The sequence below is a fragment of the Armigeres subalbatus genome, chromosome 2, assembly GCF_024139115.2.
Source record: "Armigeres subalbatus isolate Guangzhou_Male chromosome 2, GZ_Asu_2, whole genome shotgun sequence".
Taxonomy (NCBI): Eukaryota; Metazoa; Arthropoda; class Insecta; order Diptera; family Culicidae; genus Armigeres; species Armigeres subalbatus.
In genome coordinates, this window is record NC_085140.1 from 434,754,334 (window position 1) to 434,774,407 (window position 20,074).

General features: G+C 40.8%; 1 protein-coding gene across 3 annotated transcripts in view; it reads right to left on the reverse strand.

The window, feature by feature from the left end:
- The window catches only part of LOC134213593 (transcription factor hamlet), a 329,303-nt gene that overhangs the window by 99,003 nt on the left and 210,226 nt on the right, over nucleotides 1-20,074 (reverse strand). For all 3 annotated transcript variants that reach the window (XM_062692795.1, XM_062692797.1, XM_062692796.1), the window contains exons 2-3: nucleotides 5,266-5,429; nucleotides 5,030-5,200 (exon numbers count right to left, since the gene is read on the reverse strand). In XM_062692795.1, coding sequence (XP_062548779.1) covers nucleotides 5,030-5,200; nucleotides 5,266-5,429 — 335 coding nt within the window. The remainder of the gene's footprint in view (nucleotides 1-5,029; nucleotides 5,201-5,265; nucleotides 5,430-20,074) is intronic.

Consider the following 20,074-nt stretch of genomic DNA (forward strand, 5'->3'; position numbering starts at 1 on the left):
CTGAGCCTCTTGAAAGGAGGCTTCCTGAGCCTCTTGAAAGGAGGCTTGAGCCTCTTGAAAGGAGGGCTGAGCCTCTTGAAAGGAGGCTCTGAGCCTCTTGAAAGGAGGGCTGAGCCTCTTGAAAGGAGGCCTGAGCCTCTTGAAAGGAGGCTCTGAGGCCTCTTGAAAGGAGGCCTGAGCTCTTGAAAGGAGGCTTCTGAGCCTCTTGAAAGGAGGCTTCTGAGCCTCTTGAAAGGAGGCCTGAGGCCTCTTGAAAGGAGGCTTCTGAGGCCTCTTGAAAGGAGGCTTCTGAGGCCTCTTGAAAGGAGGCTCTGAGCCTCTTGAAAGGAGGCTCTGAGCCTCTTGAAAGGAGGCTTCTGAGCCTCTTGAAAGGAGGCTCTGAGCCTCTTGAAAGGAGGCTTCTGGAGCCTCTTGAAAGGAGGCCTGAGCCTCTTGAAAGGAGGCTTCCGAGCCTCTTGAAAGGAGGCTACCAAGCCTCTTGAAAGGAGGCTACCAAGCCTCTTGAAAGGAGGCTACCAAGCCTCTTGAAAGGAGGCTACCAAGCCTCTTGAAAGGAGGCTACCAAGCCTCTTGAAAGGAGGCTACCAAGCCTCTTGAAAGGAGGCTACCGAGCCTCTTGAAAGGAGGCTACCAAGCCTCTTGAAAGGAGGCTACCAAGCCTCTTGAAAGGAGGCTACCAAGCCTCTTGAAAGGAGGCTACCAAGCCTCTTGAAAGGAGGCTACCAAGCCTCTTGAAAGGAGGCTACCAAGCCTCTTGAAAGGAGGCTACCAAGCCTCTTGAAAGGAGGCTACCAAGCCTCTTGAGAGGAGGCTAAGTCTCTTGAAAAGGCTACCAAGCCCCTTGAAAGGAGGCTGTCAAGGCTTTTAAAAGGAGGCTACCAAGTCTCTTGAAAGGAGGCCACCAATACTCTTGAAAGGAGCCTACCAAGACTCTTAAAAGGAGGCTACCAAGTCTTTCGAAAGAAGGCTACCAAGCCTCTTGAAAGGAGGCTACCAAGCCTCTTGAAAGGAGGCTACCAAGCCTCTTGAAAGGAGGCCACTGAGCCTCTTGAAAGGAGGCCCAAGCCTCTTGAAGGGAGGCTACCTAGCCTCTTGAAAGGAGGCTACCAAGCCTCTTGAAAGGAGGCTACCAAGCCTCTTGAAAGGAGGCTACCAAGCCTCTTGAAAGGAGGCTACCAAGCCTCTTGAAAGGAGGCCACTGCTCTTGAAAGGAGGCTACCAAGCCTCTTGAAAGGAGGCTACCAAGCCTCTTGAAAGGAGGCCACCAGGCCTCTTGAAAGGAGGCCACCAAGCCTCTTGGAAGGAGACTTCCGAGCCTCTTGAAAGGAGGCTTTTGAGCCTCTTGAAAGGAGGCTACAAAGCCTTTTGGAAGAAGGCTACCAAGCCTCTTGAAAGGAGGCCACCAAGCCTCTTGAAAGGAGGCCACCAAGCCTCTTGAAAGGAGGCCACCAAGCCTCTTGAAAGGAGGCCACCAAGCCTCTTGAAAGGAGGCCACCAAGCCTCTTGAAAGGAGGCCACCAAGCCTCTTGAAAGGAGGCTACCAAGCCTCTTGAAAGGAGGCTACCAAGCCTCTTGAAAGGAGGCTACCAAGCCTCTTGAAAAGAGGCTACCAAGCCTCTTGAAAGGAGGCTACCAAGCCTCTTGAAAGGAGGCTACCAAGCCTCTTGAAAGGAGGCTACCAAGCCTCTTGAAAGGAGGCTACCAAGCCTCTTGAAAGGAGGCTACCGAGCCTCTTGAAAGGAGGCTACCGAGCCTCTTGAAAGGAGGCTACCAAGCCTCTTGAAAGGAGGCTACCAAGCCTCTTGAAAGGAGGCTACCAAGCCTCTTGAAAGGAGGCTACCAAGCCTCTTGAAAGGAGGCTACCAAGCCTCTTGAAAGGAGGCTACCAAGCCTCTTGAAAGGAGGCTACCAAGCCTCTTGAAAGGAGGCTACCAAGCCTATTGAAAGGAGGCTACCAAGCCTCTTGAAAGGAGGCTTCTGAGCAGTGATGGGAAATGTCAAAAAAATGTCATGGGGTTGCTATTACTAATTTGCTAATAACTTTTTTCAAAAGTCTTTTACAACTCGGATTTTTTATTAACATGTAATGCTTAAAGGATCCTACAACTTTGCCAAACAGGTCATTGTTCTAAATATACAGTGTGAGGCATGATAACGAATTTAAAAAAATGTCACGGAATGTCATGACATTAATGTCATTTGACACTAATTCGGCTCTCACGCCGCCATTTTCAGTTTTAGAGCAATGACCTATTAGAAAAAGTTTAAGTATCCTTTGAGTGCTTTATGTTTATATAAAACATACGATTGTAAATTACTTGTGAAAAAAGTTATTAACAAATTAGTCCCATGACATCGATATGACATTTCCCGTCACTGCTTCTGAGACGATCTTGTGGAGGTATTTGAGCCTGGATGTACACGATTTAATCAACATTGTTTTATTGAATCTGTGGAATGCAAACGTCTTTCTTTGAAACTTATTTTGTCGGATTCATAGCGTGTTTAGCGTAGGATGTACTTGATTTGCTTAGAGCTCACTTTTCAAAATTTGATGAACGCACATATTGCAAAGTGACCCGAATTATAAAATATTGTTCAAACCCTAGATCTTCAACTTTCACTCGAATTTTTAATGCAACCATTGATTTTTCCCGCTTGGTACCTATGGATTAGAACTACATATGAAAAAAGTGCTACGTATGGGTTACATGCTTTGGATAGTTGAAGCACTGAAATTGTTGTAAAGCGAATTGAGGTGCTAACTTTAAATACGCTTATATGAACTTATTAAAGTAAAGGAATGAAAAGGGTGGAATAGTTGAGCCATTATTGATGATGGTTATAGAACGAAGCCTGCGTACCTGTCGATCAGCTCAGTGAAATACCCCTTCTGACCGTGAAATAACCCTTCTGAGTCGAGTCAAGTACGAGACACTGAAGACGGCCTTACTGTTGAGGTCGAAATACGTATCTGTCAAGATACAATTAAGTGGTGGAATTCAATGGGATTGTATAAACTCATCTTATGACAAGTGCCTTCTGACCATACTAATCTCAATTCTAAGGACGTTGTTTTTTCTATCTTAAAATCATAAAAATCTCACTTAACCATTGCTTCAGATATTTACTGCAGAAGAGGCCCCTAAAACCAGATTTACAATGGCAATAACAATCACCACTGGGCAACGGTAGCAAATGTCTCTTAGTTTCACTTTATGCAGCTGTAACAAAGTATCCCCTCGTGTCAGTAATTCAGTAATAAAATGATTCTTCCTCCCTCCTTCGGCAATTATTATTCGTATTCGTCCTCTTACTTCGCCGGCTACAGGAAAAGCGGCCAAAATTTTATGACAATATTGCACAGTTCATGCTTCGGTGGCACGAATTTTGACAACGACAATGATGACTATTCAATAACAGCTTCGGGCTGAGGGGTCAAGTGTGCGAGCGTGCATCTGACTGCTGGGTCAAGCGGCGCACCGAGCATGATTTATGACCCAACTGCCTGATGACGCAAGGTATCCGAGAAGTAGCGGGGGTGGATCAATCCTCGAAAATATTCTAATTGCCCCGTCATCTTTTATTACTGAAATTCAAAAATCACTTTAAGTAACGCAGAGTTTGCTTCGCAAACCAATTAAATGCTGCTATCAACCATTTCAAGCTGTTCAACATGGTTCTGGAATGACTTGGCTGACAACTTCGATATCAATCAGTCCCCCCCCCCTCTCTCTCCATTGTTGACTTTCCGCAATTATTTCGCATCAAGTGCAGGTTTACACCCATAACTAGAAACGGTCACGAGAAAACATCGTTTATCAATCTGTGTAATCGCACACGACTGCGGTACTTTGGAACGGAGAGCTTATCTGCCCGGATTCTTTCGTATTTTCCTCCGTCGTCAGTCAGCCAGCCAGCCAGCAGCGGCGGCCTTCATATCGCACGCTCGATTAGCACCGAAATCCATTCGGAACAGTTGTTTTCTGCGGTAGATTGCAACAGCCCCAGAAAGATGAATTGAACGAGATACGGCGCGCCCGGGGGTGGGTGGGACTTGCAATGGGTGCCAATCGGTGGAAGCAATTTTCGACACACTCGCAACTCTCACGCTTCGGTGATTCAAATTGATAAGTAGTGATAATACGATTTTGACAAGGGGTTCAGAAATGGTGTAGTGTAGTGTTATGTTTCCAAGATAATAGCAAATAGGAGAATAAATCTGGGACCTGCGCCGTTTTCTAGCTCTTATTGCAGCATCAAAAGTTAACCAATTTCCACTTATCTATAATCATGGGATTACACTCTGTTATACTCCTTAATCATTCCGTAATCTCCTAAATTGGCGTTGAAAGCCAACCTCACATCAAATCCCGATCCGAACCCCAACATATTCGTTTATCTGAGATTTCGCCACATCAACACCGTAAAAATAATTGTTCAACATTCATCCTTCCTCCGTCGACATCGGTCCAATTTCCTAGGCGACCCCACCGTCCTTTTCTTCCGCCCGTTCGGTTGTCCCCCACCGTCCTTTTCGATTATCATCTCATTCATAAAATTATAATGACTACATCAGCTTTTAGCCTCTCCAATAAAACGACGACGACGCCATCGTCATCATCGGAATCATCTGTCTTGGACGATGTTTAGCACTGCCTACCGCCCTACAGCACAGAAATTCGCCATCGTCCCGTACTACGAGAGTAAACTCGCAACGATCCGAAACGCAGAGCGCACCCTGGGCCCACATAAGAACAAAAGCCTTTACGCAAGGAATGCGACGCGGCGATGGGAAGGGGAGCCGTCGTCGTAACTAAGCACTTTTGGTAGTAAGCAGCGAGGTGGTGGCGTAATTTCGGATTTAATATTCTCGTCCTTTTCGTCCCTCGTACATCGTCGTAGGTACATTGCCATGAGGAGGGACCCAAATCAAAACATCACACCCTCCCACCAGCTTCATCGCTTGAAACATTGAAGAACGGTCGCATGAAACGAATTTCTATAGCAGTGCGTTTGATCTTCTTACCTCCCGTCGGTTCAACGAGTCCCGGAAAAACTTCCCCATGAACGGTCCGTACTGGGTTCCCTTGGGGATGTGCTTGCAGGCCACCACCGAACCGTTGCGGATGTCCAGATCCGGCGGGGGTGGTCGCTGAAGTCGGGCCATCTGCAGCAGGAACTCTGCGCTCTGCAGTTGCTGGAACCGAAAGCCGAAATGGTGGTTATCGATTTGATCGAAGAGCTCGGAGCGGCACCACTTACCTTCAACCGTTCGTTCTGCGCCAGCTCATTCACCGTTGCACCACTGGTCGTGCCGTTGCCGTTGTGAATGACCAGGTGGTTCAGAGGGATCACCTGCAGTCCCGGAGGCACTTCTAGGTTCGATTGGACTCCACGCGACGAGTCCGACTCGTCTCCGCTGCTGCCTGTTGGCGAGATAGAGATGGAAACGTGCAAGGGTTAGATATGCATTTGAATGAGAATTCTGCAGAACGAAAGACGAAATGTCAACAAAAATGGGTCACAATCGTGGCGGCAAAGACTTCACATTTAAAAAAGATAACATGCGAAGCAAATAACATCAGAAAAAAAAAACAAATGAAAAAATTCTTTAAATTCATTATTTTTCGCAATTTCAACAAGAAAAGGTTTGAAATTTCTTCGGAATTTCCAAGAAAATGTCCACGAAAATTTTATGAAAACTCCATGGATTTTTATTTAGCATCACCAACTAAGTTTTCTGAATTTCCACGGACTTGAAAAACAATGACATTTCCACAGCAAATCCTTCATAATTTTCACGACATATTTTTCACGTTTTCCTCGGGAAATTCTTCGGAATTTCCTCGGGAAATTCTTCAGAATTTCCTTGGGAAATTCTTCGGAATTTCCTCGGGAAATTCTTCGGAATTTCCTTGGGAAATTCTTCGGAATTTCCTTAGGAAATTCTTCGGAATTTCCTCGGGAAATTGTTCGGAATTTCCTCGGGAAGTTCTTCGGAATTTCCTCAAGGAAATTCTTCGAATTTCCTCGGGAAATTCTTCGAATTTCCTCGAAATTCTTCGAATTTCCTCGAAATTCTTCGAATTTCTCGAAAATTCTTCGGAATTTCCTCGAAACTTTTCGAATTTCCTCGGAAATTCTTCGAATTTCCTCGAAATTCTTCGAATTTCGAAATTCTTCGAATTTCCTCGGGAAATTCTTCGGAATTTCCTCGGAAATTCTTGGAATTTCCTCGGGAAATTCTTCGAATTTCCTCAGGAAATTCTTGAATTTCCTCAGGAAATTCTTGAATTTCCTCAGGAAATTCTTCGAATTTCCTCGAAATTCTTCGAATTTCCTCGAAATTCTTCGAAATTTCCTCGAAATTCTTCGAATTTCGAAATTCTTGAATTTCTCGAAATTCTTCGAATTTCCTCGAAATTCTTCGGAATTTCCTCGAAATTCTGAATTTCCTCGAAATTCGGAATTTCCTCGAAATTCTCCGAATTTCCTCGAAATTCTCCGAATTTCCTCGAAATTCTTCGAATTTCCTCGAAATTCTTCGAATTTCCTCGGAAATTCTTCGGAATTTCCTCAGGAAATTCTTCGAATTTCCTCGAAATTCTTCGGAATTTCCTCGGAAATTCTTCGAATTTCCTCGAAATTCTTCGGAATTTCCTCGAAATTCTTCGGAATTTCCTCGAAATTCTTGGAATTCCTCGAAATTCTCCGGAATTTCCTCGGGAAATTCTTCGGAATTTCCTCGGGAAATTCTTCGGAATTTCCTCGGGAAATTCTTCGGAATTTCCTAAGGAAATTCTTCGGAATTGAATTGGGAATTTCCTCGGGAAACTCTTAGGAATTTCCTCTTGAAATTCTTAGGAATTTCCTCGGGAAATTCTTAGGAATTTTCTTAGGAATTTCGTCGGGAAACTCTTAGGAATTTCCTCTTGAAATTCTTAGGAATTTCCTCGGGAAATTCTTAGGAATTTCCTAGGGAAATTTTTTGGAATTTCCTCGTGAAATTTTTCGGAATTTCCTCAGGAAATTTCTCGGAATTTCCTCGGGAAATTCTTCGTAATTTCCTTGGGAAATTCTTTGGAATTTCTTCGGGAAACTCTTTGGAATTTCCTCAGGAAAATCCTTTGGAATTTTCTCGGGAAAATCTTTGGAATTTCCTTGAAAATTCTTTGGAATTTCCTTGGGAAATTCTTTGGAATTTCCTTGGGAAATTCTTTGGAATTTCCTTGGGAAATTCTTTGGAATTTCCTTGGGAAATTCTTTGGAATTTCCTTGGGAAATTCTTTGAATTTCCTCGAAATTCTTCGAATTTCCTCAGGCAATTTTTTGAATTTCCTCGGGAAATTTTAGAATTTCCTCAGGATTTTTTGAATTTCGAAATTCTTCGAATTTCTTCGAGAAATTTTCGAATTTCCTCGGAAATTCTTCGAATTTCTTCGAAATTCTTCGAATTTCCTCGAAATTCTTCGAATTTCCTCGAAATTCTTCGAATTTCCTCGAAATTCTTTCGAATTTCCTCAGGAAATTCTTCGAATTCCTCGAGGAAATTCTTCGAATTTCCTCGAAATTCTTCGAATTTCCTCGAAATTCTTCGAATTTCCTCGAAATTCTTCGAATTTCGAAATTCTTCGAATTTCCTCGAAATTCTTCGAATTTCGGGAAATTCTTCGAATTTCCTCGAAATTCTTCGAATTTCCTCGAAATTCTTCGAATTTCCTCGAAATTCTTCGAATTTCCTCGAAATTCTTCGAATTTCCTCGAAATTCTTCGGAATTTCCTCGAAATTCTTCGAATTTCTCGAAATTCTTCGAATTTCCTCGAAATTCTTCGAATTTCCTCGAAATTCTTCGGAATTTCCTCGGAAAATTCTTCGAATTTCCTCAGGGAAATTCTTCGAATTTCCTCGAAATTCTTCGGAATTTCCTCGAAATTCTTCGGAATTTCCTCGAAATTCTTCGAATTTCCTCAGGAAATTCTTCGGAATTTCGGAAATTCTTCGAATTTCTTCGAAATTCTTCGGGAAATTCTTCGAATTTCCTCGCGAAATTCTTCGGAATTTCCTCATGAAATTCTTCGAATTTCCTCGCGAAATTCTTCGGAATTTCCCCGAAATTCTTCGGAATTTCCCCGAAATTCCCTTCGGAATTTCCTCGAAATTCCCTTCGGAATTTCCTCGAAATTCCCTTCGGAATTTCCTCGAAATTCCCTTCGGAATTTCCTCGAAATTCCCTTCGGAATTTCCCCGAAATTCCCTTCGGAATTTCCCCGAAATTCCCTTCGAATTTCCCCGAAATTCTTCGAATTTCCTCGGGAAATTCTTCGAATTTCCTCGAAATTCTTCGAATTCCTCGAAATTCTTCGGAATTTCCTCAGGAAATTCTTCGAATTTCCTCGAAATTCTTCGAATTTCCTCGGGAAATTCTTCGAATTTCCTCAGGAAATTCTTCGGAATTTCCTCAAATTCTTCGGAATTTCCTCGAAATTCTTCGAATTTCCTCAGGAAATTCTTCGAATTTCCTCGAAATTCTTCGAATTTCCTCGAAATTCTTCGGAATTTCCTCGAAATTCTTCGAATTTCCTCGAAATTCTTCGAATTTCCTCAGGAAATTCTTCGAATTTCCTGGGGAAATTCTTCGAATTTCCTCGGAAATTCTTCGGAATTTCCTCAGGAAATTCTTCGAATTTCCTCGGAAATTCTTCGGAATTTCCTCGGGAAATTTTCCGAAATTTCCACGGGAAATTTTCCGAAATTTCCACGGAAAATTTTTAGGAATTTCCTCGGGAAATTCTTCGGAATTTCATCGGGAAATTCTTCGGAATTTCATCGGGAAATTCTTCGGAATTTCATCGAAATTCTTCGAATTTCCTCGAAATTCTTCGAATTTCCTCGAAATTCTTCGAATTTCTTCGAAATTCTTCGAATTTCCTCGAAAATTCTTCGAATTTCCTCGAAATTCTTGGAATTTCCTCGAAATTCTTCAGAATTTCCTCGAAATTTTCGAATTTCCTCGAGGAAATTCTTCGAATTTCGAAATTCTTCGAATTTCCTCGAAAATTCTTCGAAATTTCCTCGGAAATTCTTCGAATTTCCTCGGGAAATTCTTCGAATTTCCTCGGAAATTCTTCGAATTTCCTCGGAAATTCTTCGAATTTCCTCGAAATTGTTCGAATTTCCTCGGAAATTGTTCGGAATTTCCTCACTAAATTCTTCGAATTTCCTCGAAATTCTTCGGAATTTCCTCGAAATTCTTCGAATTTCCTCGAAATTCTTGGAATTTCCTCGGGAAATTCTTCGGAATTTCCTCGGGAAATTCTTCGGAATTTCTCGGGAAATTCTTCGGAATTTCCTCGGGGAATTCTTCGGAATTTCCTCGGGAAATTCTTCGGAATTTCCTCGGGAAATTCTTCGGAATTTCCTCGGGAAATTCTTCGGAATTTCCTCGGGAAATTCTTCGGAATTTCCTCGGAAAATTATTCGGCATTCCCTCGGGAAATTCTTCGTAGATTCTTCGGGAAATTCGAGGAATTTCCTTGGGAAATTATTCGGGATTCCTCGGGAAACTCTTCGGAATTTCCCGAGGAATTTTCGAAGAAATTCTCGATGAAGTTCTGAAGAATTTTCCGAAGAAAATCCTAAGAATTTCTAGAGGAAATTGCGAAGAACTTCTCGAGGATGGAAAAAAAAATGTTTGGAATTGTTCCACGGAAAATACTTCGGAGTTTTCACGGGAGGTATTTCGGGAATTTCCAGGTGAAATTGTTTAGAAAATGTACGAGAAATTTGTCACCGGATTACCAAATTTTGAACAGGGACGCCACTGTAAAAATGTCTGCGGTAGTAATGTGCCAAAAACTGTCAACGGCGGCGCAAACCTTCAGAGCTGCTAAATAAATTTCATGGTCAGAGAATTGATGAAACTTTCAACAAACCAAATAGACCACCATCGATGAAGCTGTTGCAGAAACATCGGCAAGTACAAAACAAATCCTGAACCAACATAACCATCCAGCAAACAGATCATCGCCGATCCTAAACCAGACATCAGGTGCAATAAAAATAGACAAACAGAGTACCAAACTCGCACATTTTAACAACATCACGCCAATTGCCCTATTTCCCGGCATTTGTTTGTTTTCATTGTTTGAGATATAAAGCCAGTCATAAGCAGAAAAAATCGTTCCGAAAAAAGGAAGATTCCTTCCCAACACATTAGGCCCGGTGCGGTGGTGTGGTTTATCATTTAATATCAACGAGCCGCATCATTTCCTTTTTCCTCCGTTGTTTGCCAAGCGTTTTAGTGTTCTACCTGTTAAATAAATAAAACATCTTCAAGAGATGTACCTTTTCCCTACTCCTGCACCGCCAATGTGGAACACAAAAGCGAATGCTGCAACTCATCGCAATTCCAACAATCTGTTTCCTCCGAGCGTAGGTCCCCGGCGCGCAACGGGACGGCGCTCGATCTTATTTTATTCCCCGATTCTCAATGAAAACCTGCAGAAGCAACGAGATAAGTGATCTCGAGGACGAGCGGAGATCATCTCCGGGAGAAACAATTGGAGGAACAACAACCATCAGATCGGACAACTTCCGATTTGTTTTCTCGTTGGTTCCACATTTACACGCCAGATGAGTTTTGTCTCTTGGGCTATGTATCTCCGATTGCAAGCGGGATGAGAACACCGTCTCGGGTTACGCGAGAACCTGATGAATGGGAACGTCTGATCATCCTTGTTCCATTTGATTGCGGTTCGTAGTATGAATGGACTTTTAAGGTACGGAAATGATTGTCTTATCTGATCATTTCTTTTGCGGTCGGTAAATCGGTGTGAAATTGTGAATGGAGAATTTTACTTCACATGTAGAAATAATTTGTAAGGCTGAAGGACATTCATTCGCATTTAATTTTAATCCATGACTAAATTGAACTGTAAATTAAAGTTTCTGGAATCCGTGACTCATTTCCCAATAGATTTCCTTGCCTATATTATTTCATATTCATTTAAAAACTTTGAAATTGAAGGCGAAGCCACAGAGTTTAAAAATGATACACAACATAGGCTACCAATTAGTTCCATATCAACATCAGTGAGACAAATGATAGTCAGAGAAATTTCAGCTATAATGATTATTTGTCATAATGAATTCCATTGCTTAGTGAGATACCACGCCGGCTCAGCTTTTCTTCGACACAATTTTCCATTTACAAATGTCTGTCCCTAAAACCAAACCATTCAATTCGTTTCCCCCGTTAAGTCACCAAGTGCTGCATCATCGTCTCTTTAACTGATATCGAAACGTCGCACGGTCTCGGAGACGATTTTACGAACAACTCAACTCAATTACAGCTGGTTGTGTAAACACCACTTGACAGACCTCGACCAGATCGAAACATCACTCCAAACACACATCGTTAGGCATCTTGAAATTATTTTATGGCACACAAATTAATAAGATGACGCCCGCGATTACGACGCATTCCATTAGCCCAGAACAATCACTGTCTCTGTTGGCACTCTACGAGCATGAGGATGAACCGCCTAGACCGGAGTGTCCCCCACCAAATTGTTTCCATTCTCCAGTTAGAGTGACGTAACCCGAGCCACTTGTTGGCTCGGAGTCAATCGATTAATCCACTGCTGAAATCTGCGTATCGCTTTCAATCACAATCTCCGGCTCAAGTGGTTGTGTACAAACATCGAGTGACAACAAACAACCCGTGCCTCTCGTCGTCATTGCTGAAACCTAAGCCGATCAATTTGCGTTTAAATTTCCTTACACTTCGGGTACCGGCAGTAAGCAAATCCATTCAAATCGTGTGCCCATGATTGAATAAACTAATTTTATTCTAATTGTCCGAAGTCAAACAAAAGGGGTGCCCAAAGGGCGAAGGCAAATGAAACCGAGATGTATTAAGTTTAAAACCAGAAAAAATGCACCAAACTGTAACTAATACGACGTTTATCACCACCCGAAAGGAAGGGACCCGAGAAAGCAAAGCAAATACGCGCGCAACGACAACGACGACGGTTCCAGGATGCCTGACGGTGAACGACGAGAAAATCTGAGAAAGAAAAGCAATGCAAAAAGGGTACAGCGACCTCTTGAAGAGGTTTGAAATTTCATCCACCCAGCACACCAGCCAGGCACCTTTTCCACCACCGACCGACGACTGGATTGAGATCTCTTAATCTCCTCGGAAATTCTGTTTGTTTAGTCTCATTGCGGCGCGCGAGATCGAGTCGTATATAGGCATCAAGCAACGAGGAAGCCAATTCCTATATCTGCACTACCGATTCGAGTTCGTTCCGGACTCGGGGTTCCGGATTTTTTTTCTTGCTCTTAATCCGCAAGCCGGGTGCCTGCCACCAGGTTTCAGCAGACGAGAGATAACTCAATCAGATGTCAAACAAGATGTCGAATAACAACACCGTTGCCGTGGTAGAAGCGCAGCAGACAGTCAGCCAAACGGGCGCGGCAGCACACCTGAGGACCGGGGTCCAATTTCGGGTGTGACAATCCTACCAATCAACGGGATCAATGGGACCGAGAATGGGAATGGAATGGAATCGATTAACGGTTTGTGTCTGTGTGTGATCTGGGATCTATATCGGTTCGGAATAGTGGGAAATGAACGGCGAGAGCGCCGTTTTGGGGGCTGGATGAGGAAGCAGATGCCTAGGAAATGTACTCACCAGCTGTAAAGGGCTTACAAACCAGTTAGGGAAGGACATATGCATTCTTAGCATTCCACAGTTCAGTCAGATATCGTTTAATATTATACCCTGGATAGACCAAAATGCATTTAATTTATCATTCACATTGTTTTTAATATGAGGACTAGTGATTAATTGGCCCATTCTGCTTGATCGACTATTGGCTATTCTTCGACAAATTTGGATTTCTGAAAAGATTTCTCCAGGGTTGTCGATTTAAATATGAGAATAATTCTCCCTGATTTTCCAGACCATTTCTCAATAACATCAATGAAAATACGAAGTTTCCAATAAACATATATCATAGCCGAATTCTGTTCTTACACAATTAACATTTCTTTAATTTGGCATTCATCCTAAATGTTTACAACATTTTAATAACCATGTGATTTTTGTTAGGTGGCTAATTGAAGCCCACGAACATAAATACGAAATCGTGTTAAAACTAAGATTTTCCAACTGTTCAAATGTTTCTATATTCATGAAGTGTATTTATCACAGAGGAGATCGAACACCTCGAAAGTGTTCATCTGATGCGATTCCCAAACATTATTCGAAATAGCTCCCTTGCAAAAGAAGAAAAATAAGGTCTAAGCGGGAGTATTCCACAAGATCTCAATGAGTAGAAAATTATACGAACTCGTACTCTACTGCACATGCGTCTAGATGATTGCCGCATCTAACTACGCATCCACGAAGCCCAGAAAATATATTGGCTGAATTTTCAAGTAAATCACTCCTAGCAGATATTCAAATTTGCGAAATATGTGGCAACTTTTTTGTAGAAATTCGAGGAACTTCTATACTCTTGGATTTGAAAATTTGACGAGTTTCATGGATAGACTGTTCTTGTTGGATGTTTTATTCAGCAGAAAATATAAAAGAACTATTTGGAACTAGATCTGGACCTTTTGGAAGATTGTATCATTGAAGACATTGAATAAGTATAACTTTTGAATGTCCTTCAGAAATAATAGATGGAGATTAGTGTAAACTAGACAGTCCATTTCCCGGAACTTTATTTGTCATGTGATTTTTTGTAATTGTAAATGAATCGAGTGGACTCCTGCTTTGTGAGACTGTCGATTGAAGATTTCGATTTAAGAAAATTACAAAAATCGCTTTGAAAAAACATTAAATTTACCATTTTTAAGAAGAACGTAGAATCAAGATCAATATATTGACGCAAAGCTCTATAACCAAAGCATTTTTGAGTTGAGTCGCTGTCGTCGTCAGGTACAGACGGAATAGTCGTGCTCTGTGCAGCCGTGTTGATTCCGTTGCCATCAGTAGCAAGCAATCACGCGCTTTTGTTTCTCGTTGTTTATCGGTCGTTCGCATTATTTTAGATCGCCGGTGGTGCTTTTCTATCGCAGAGAAAGCAGTAGATCAACGAAATGGTTTTCCAGTAGGCAGTCTTGGACCATCTTGGGCTGAAATTGCCACTTTTTTAAAGCAGCTTTATTGATTTATTGATGATGGACACAGCTTAAAAAACGGCATATGACCGTTCAATGTACATTAAATTTGTCACCCGCGATGTAATGGAAGAATCGATTAAGAGAAACACAGTGCCGGAGAAGTTTGTTTACACATGTGGGACGTCGGTTGAAGTGCGAATGAAAATCGCTGGCTCCAATGTGCGTTACGTCCGTGTGTTTGATCTGCTACCGGAGGTAAGCGAAGAAAGTTTATTGCGTGTGCTCGGACAGTTTGGAAAAGTTGATCAAGTTATACGAGAAAAATTTCCCGCGGAATTGGGATTAGAACATCTCTTCACTGGAGTTCGAGGAAAAGATATTTTAGTTACTAGATAAAGATTGTCGCTGTCGTCGCTGTCCGGAACATCTTTTGCTGGCCAGGATAGGGGAGCTAAATGTCAAAGAAGGAAAATCCATACGATTTGACAGCTTGGTACCCAACATGTTCCGGACAGGAGAACAAAGGGAACCGAAGCGACAATCTTTATCTAGTAACTAAAATATCTTTTGTTCGAGGTGTACAAATGGAGGTAGGAAAAAGTATTCCTCCGTCGATAGATGTGGCGGGAATCAAGGGAAGATTTTTTTTACGACGGACTTAAGGGTACTTGCTTTCTGTGTCAAGCAGTTGCTCATCGGAGAGACTCCTGTCCTCAAGCGCGGAAGAAGTCCGAAAAGCAAGCGCAGTGTACTACATATGCTAGCGTTGTATCTGGAAACGAAGGAGAGCGGATATCATCGGAACCATAGGATGAGGACTTCATCGCAGTTCCTGAAAAAATCCGAAAACAGGAAACCAGAAGCAGTCAGTAGTTCATGATAACCTACATTCGGAGAAAAAGGTTCGTCGGAAAAAAGATGACATGACACTGGAGGATGTGGCTATTGCAATAAAGGAAGCAATGTATCATCCACCGGCGACTCAGCGACGGGCTCAACTTTCCGGTTCGGGCTCCGGATCAAGTTCCGCTTCTGTAACACACCCGAAAAAGAAGTGTGTCCGAAGATCGTATTATTAATTGTATTTTATATTATAATTATTTGCCCTTGGCTCCGTAGAGTTTTTAAAGAGCAACTGAGCCATATAAATAAACAAACTGAAAAAAAAACCAAAGCATTTTTCGAAAAGCAATGCAATTTGAGTGAGGTCTTTTCTTGGCAGGCGTACACTGCCGTGATTCGCAAGTCTGTCTCATCGGTATATGGAATCCATATACAGAAGGGACTGACTTGCGATTCGCAGCAGAAGAGATCAAGGATAATATAATTGTCTAATAATGAAGAATAAGAATAAGAATTTCAAAATTGGAATTCGATACAGTTTTTTCTACGCGTGGATGAATAAAATTATAATGATGGTTAGGTACAATCAATAAAATATTGTTATGAGTTATGGAACTGGTTAATCTATTAATACATTTTAATTTCATCTGCAGTCTGAAATGAAAAATGATCTTAAATGTTCGTAATATGAATCAAAATGTTTCAGACTGAACATTTCACATCTGGCATTAAAAAAGCGGAAAGGACATATATGTTAACCAGTGGAGAATTTTCCGCATTATAAAAAGTTAGCCCCTTACCGGGGCTTTAAGTCACAGAACATGCATCTAGACAACTGACGTCACTAACCTTTCTTGGCAGATTTTTTAAATAAATTCCTCCAAAAAGAATTTCAATTGAAATTTGAGTAACATGATAATAATTTTTTAAAGAAATTCATGGATCTTCTGTGGAAATCTAATCAACGAATTCATCAAGGAACATCAAAACTCTTGGGTTTCTGTTTACGTTCGAGATTTTGAATTTGGAAGCAGCTTAAAATTCCTGAGAAGCAAGGAAAAAAATCAGAAAAAATGGAGAAGAATCTATATAAATCTTATATGTATATAAAAATGAAATGGTCTGTGTTCGTATCCGCATAACTCGAAAACGGCTGGATGGATGTTTTTCATTTCTTCAGCAGAAACATTCGTTATAGTTTCCGACGGGTTTATATGATATTTCCTCATGCGAAATTCACGAATTAGGTTGAGTAAATCGTGAAAAACTAAAACATGATTTTGTATGGGAATCTTTGCATGGGCAGTTGAAAACGCACATTTTCGCCTACTATGCAGGACAACGTCTGCCGGGTCGACTAGTTACTATATAAACAATAGAAGTTTTAAATGCACTTTAAACATGGAATCAAACTCCAGCAGCAGCAAAAATCTTACTTAATGCAGTATTGTGAGTTGCTACAAAGCTTCTCTCCTTTATAATTGACTTTTGATGCAACTTTTAATCGATTCAACAAAACGTGGAAATACATTTGTTGAACGACATCAACATCCATCTTTGTTACATTTCCGTTGAGCTTCTGACAGGTTAAAGCACTTGACTCTATGTTCTGATATTTTGATAGCCATTGTTTGGGAAGAAGTTCTTCTCTATTCAGATTTAGGTTTCATGTGGCTTTCATGGAAATCTTCAAAATTATCTGAAAATAGTTGCAAGAATTAAAGCAGAGTTTGCTTGCGCATGAAGACCCGACGAATGAGATTTAAAAATGATTCTACCGTCACAGATGCTTGTAGTGCATTTACGTTATAAGAAGTACGCTTTTGTTGCAAACACGATTCAAAGGTCAAAGTGAAACATTCATAGAAGAACAATTCAAAACGTTCAAAGTTACCAACAAGTGGAATAATTCCTTACTAAAACAAATTCCAACTACTACAAACTTCGTAGAATTTCCAGAGGAGCTCGGAACAACTTTCAAAGGAAATTAAGTAGAGTTTCTCGAGAAAATTCAGAAAAGTTTCTATGGAATTTCCGAAGATTTTTTCCAGTTGATTGCGAGATTTTTTCCAAATAGACGTTAAAGAATTTCTCGGAATTCCGCAAAATTTTTAAGAAATTTCGAAGAATTTCATAAGAAAATTTGAGAGAACTTCCCTTAGAAGTAACGAGGAGTTGCTCTCAAAAATTCAAAAAAAGATTTATTTAAGAAATACCATAGAATTTCCCGAGGAAATTTCGAAATATAGTGAGATAATTTCGAAAAGTTTTCCTAAGAAAATCTGAAGAGTAGATCGTGGAAATTTTGAAGAATTGCCCGAGAAATTTCGGAAAAGCCGCCGCCGCCGCTCGGCAAAATGGCAACAAACGCCGTTGCCCCAGCACACATCTTCTTCTTCTTCATTGGCACTACATCATCCCCCACTGGGACATTACCGCCTCGCAGCTTAGTGTTCATTAGGCACTTCCACAGTTATTAACTGCGAGGTTTCTAAGCCAAGTTACCATTTCTGCATTGGTATATCATGAGGCTAACACGATGATACTTTTATGCCCAGGGAAGTCAAGAAAATTTTCAATTCGAAAATTGCCTAGTCCGGCACCGGGAATCGAACCCAGCCACCCTCAGCATGGTCTTGCTTTGTAGCCGCGCTTCTTACCGCACGGCAAAGGAAGCACACATCCAGTCTATTAGTTTTTTTTTTCGTTATGACAGAATTAATGTGGGAGATAATTTTTTTGTCCTCAAACTTTTTCAGTAATTCAAAATCCTGTGTGTTGAAAATTGATATAACTGCCAATAAAGTTTTCCAATCCTAGGGAGGGCTATTTTTTTCTGTTGAGAGCTAAGCCCCGCTAGCCCACTTCCTATTTTCGTCAATGACTTTACTGCACAATAAGCCCGAGATGAAGTGGCAATGTGTAGGGTTGACCTGACCTCAGTTTTCGCTCACATATTTTACCATGTTCATTTCTGGAAAACTAGTTGGTGAAAACAATTTCAAACAGTATTTTCAAGCAGTTTTTAAATAAGTATTTGAACTTGCTTTGCAGTTGCTCAACCTATTTTTCGATAGCTAACAAAGCTTTATTTTGACGTTTGATTTAAGAATTGAATATCTGATATTATCTAATAAGCGGGAGTCCCCTGGGCACACCATCTGTCGATCTCATCATGTGACTGATTTGTCACGACTACTTTGATTCCTATGGACGAGACACTCAGTTGTGATTCGTGTCCAGCCTACTTCGATGGGAAAACTGAGCAATCTTTAATATAAATTTGCATTTTTGTTCTGATAGACCTGTGCAGGGGTTCAACGGGACTTTTCTTCACTCGAAAAAAAAAGTTCATTTTATGACCCGCTCAAACGTCAGCATTTTTTTTTTGTGGAGTCTATTGTTCACCGTCGCCGTCGAATTTTAATCAAACGCCTTATGGAAATTTGCCACAAGAAATCTTGGGTGCACGGCTAGGCAACTGCGTATATGAAGCATTATTGGTGGAATAATCAGTCGAAGATTCATAAGGCGTAACTTGTTTGTACTTGTTTGTTAATTAATTTCTTGTGGGTGTCAGTGAATTCCTTAAATTGGAATGATCATTTTATTAGCTATACTAGCTTTTTCTTAACGCACTTTGCTAAACCAGAAGGGGAAGGGTCTCTAAACATTTCTTGCCTTTTTAAATTTCCACATGCCAAATTTGGTTCTATTTGCTTGATTAGTTCTCGCATTATGTAAAATTCGAGTTTTTTTATGGGAGCCTCCCCCCTTCCATTTGTATTTCGATTATTTCACAACAGCTAGTCGGATTTTAATGGTAGTTGTTTTTATTAAAAGGTAATAAAATACGGATAAATCAAAGCATTTGTTGCGCTTTCGCACATACTGTTTTTAACCTTTTTGAACATCTTTGAACATTTTTCAAACCCATCGTTAGCAGCACGCACGTAGGACTACGGCTTTGAATTTGGTAAAAGTAGACACTTTATGCCCATTTTTTTTCACGACAGCAAGTATGACTATACAATTTACACACAATTATCCAAGAAGCTTACATCTGGTGAATTGGGAGACCATTCAGCAATTTCATTGTAAGAGAACTTTAACCTTGACCCAAGAACAATCTGTACTGCTTCAATTTTGTTAATAGAATGTGTTAATTTTGACACCATTCTTGATAAACATAAACAGTAGCTTGCCACATTTGCGAATAACTTAGTAGTGACTAAGACTAGATAAAAAAGTGTATGAGAATATATTTGACACGGTGAAAATGTATTATTATTAAGTTGCGAGTCAGGGATTCGCGAACCATAGATAAAAGGAAGTGGAACCTCCAGGATCATCTTCACAAATTTGGTGGTCAACCTGTCATATATCATAACAACGTAGTAGGGACCTTTCACGCAAGTGTACAAGGGATATGTATGTCGTTGAAAAAGTCCTATTCTGAGTCGAAATTGTCATTAAGTATCAGAATGTAGAAGGATCATCGACAGATGTCTCGACGTAAAGTTCAGATCTAGCAAACTGGGCAAATAGAACGAGAATTTTTCTCCCATTTTTGAATCCCAGGTCAATCTGCTATCAATAATTACTAGTGGCTTAATTTAGCAATAAAATCAAACGGTTAGTAGTAGAGTATACAATGGTTGTATACTATTTCGCCGAAAACCACTTGGCGGAATTTTTTCACCGAAACACATTTCGCGGAATGCACCTTTTTTTCGAAAGACATTTCGCGGAATGTATCTTTTCACCGAAAGTCATTCCACAGAATGCCATTTGGCGGAATTCAGTTTGAATAATTATCATTCAAATAATTACCGATTTCTGCTTAATTACATGAAATCCGGGCAAGTTTTTTTCCCGAGAATTTCGATTCGAACCCGACATAAGTTAATTATTTTAGCCCGCACACAATTTTTCCCAGAAAAATTCAAACTAGATATTTTCTGGTTCTCTTAAAATAAAAAAAAATGTAAGCCCAAACAACAAGCTAGCCTCACCATTGACAAAACTGAATAAAATAATTTGCAGTATTTTATTTCTCAAACCCGTACCCGACCCGAACCCGATAT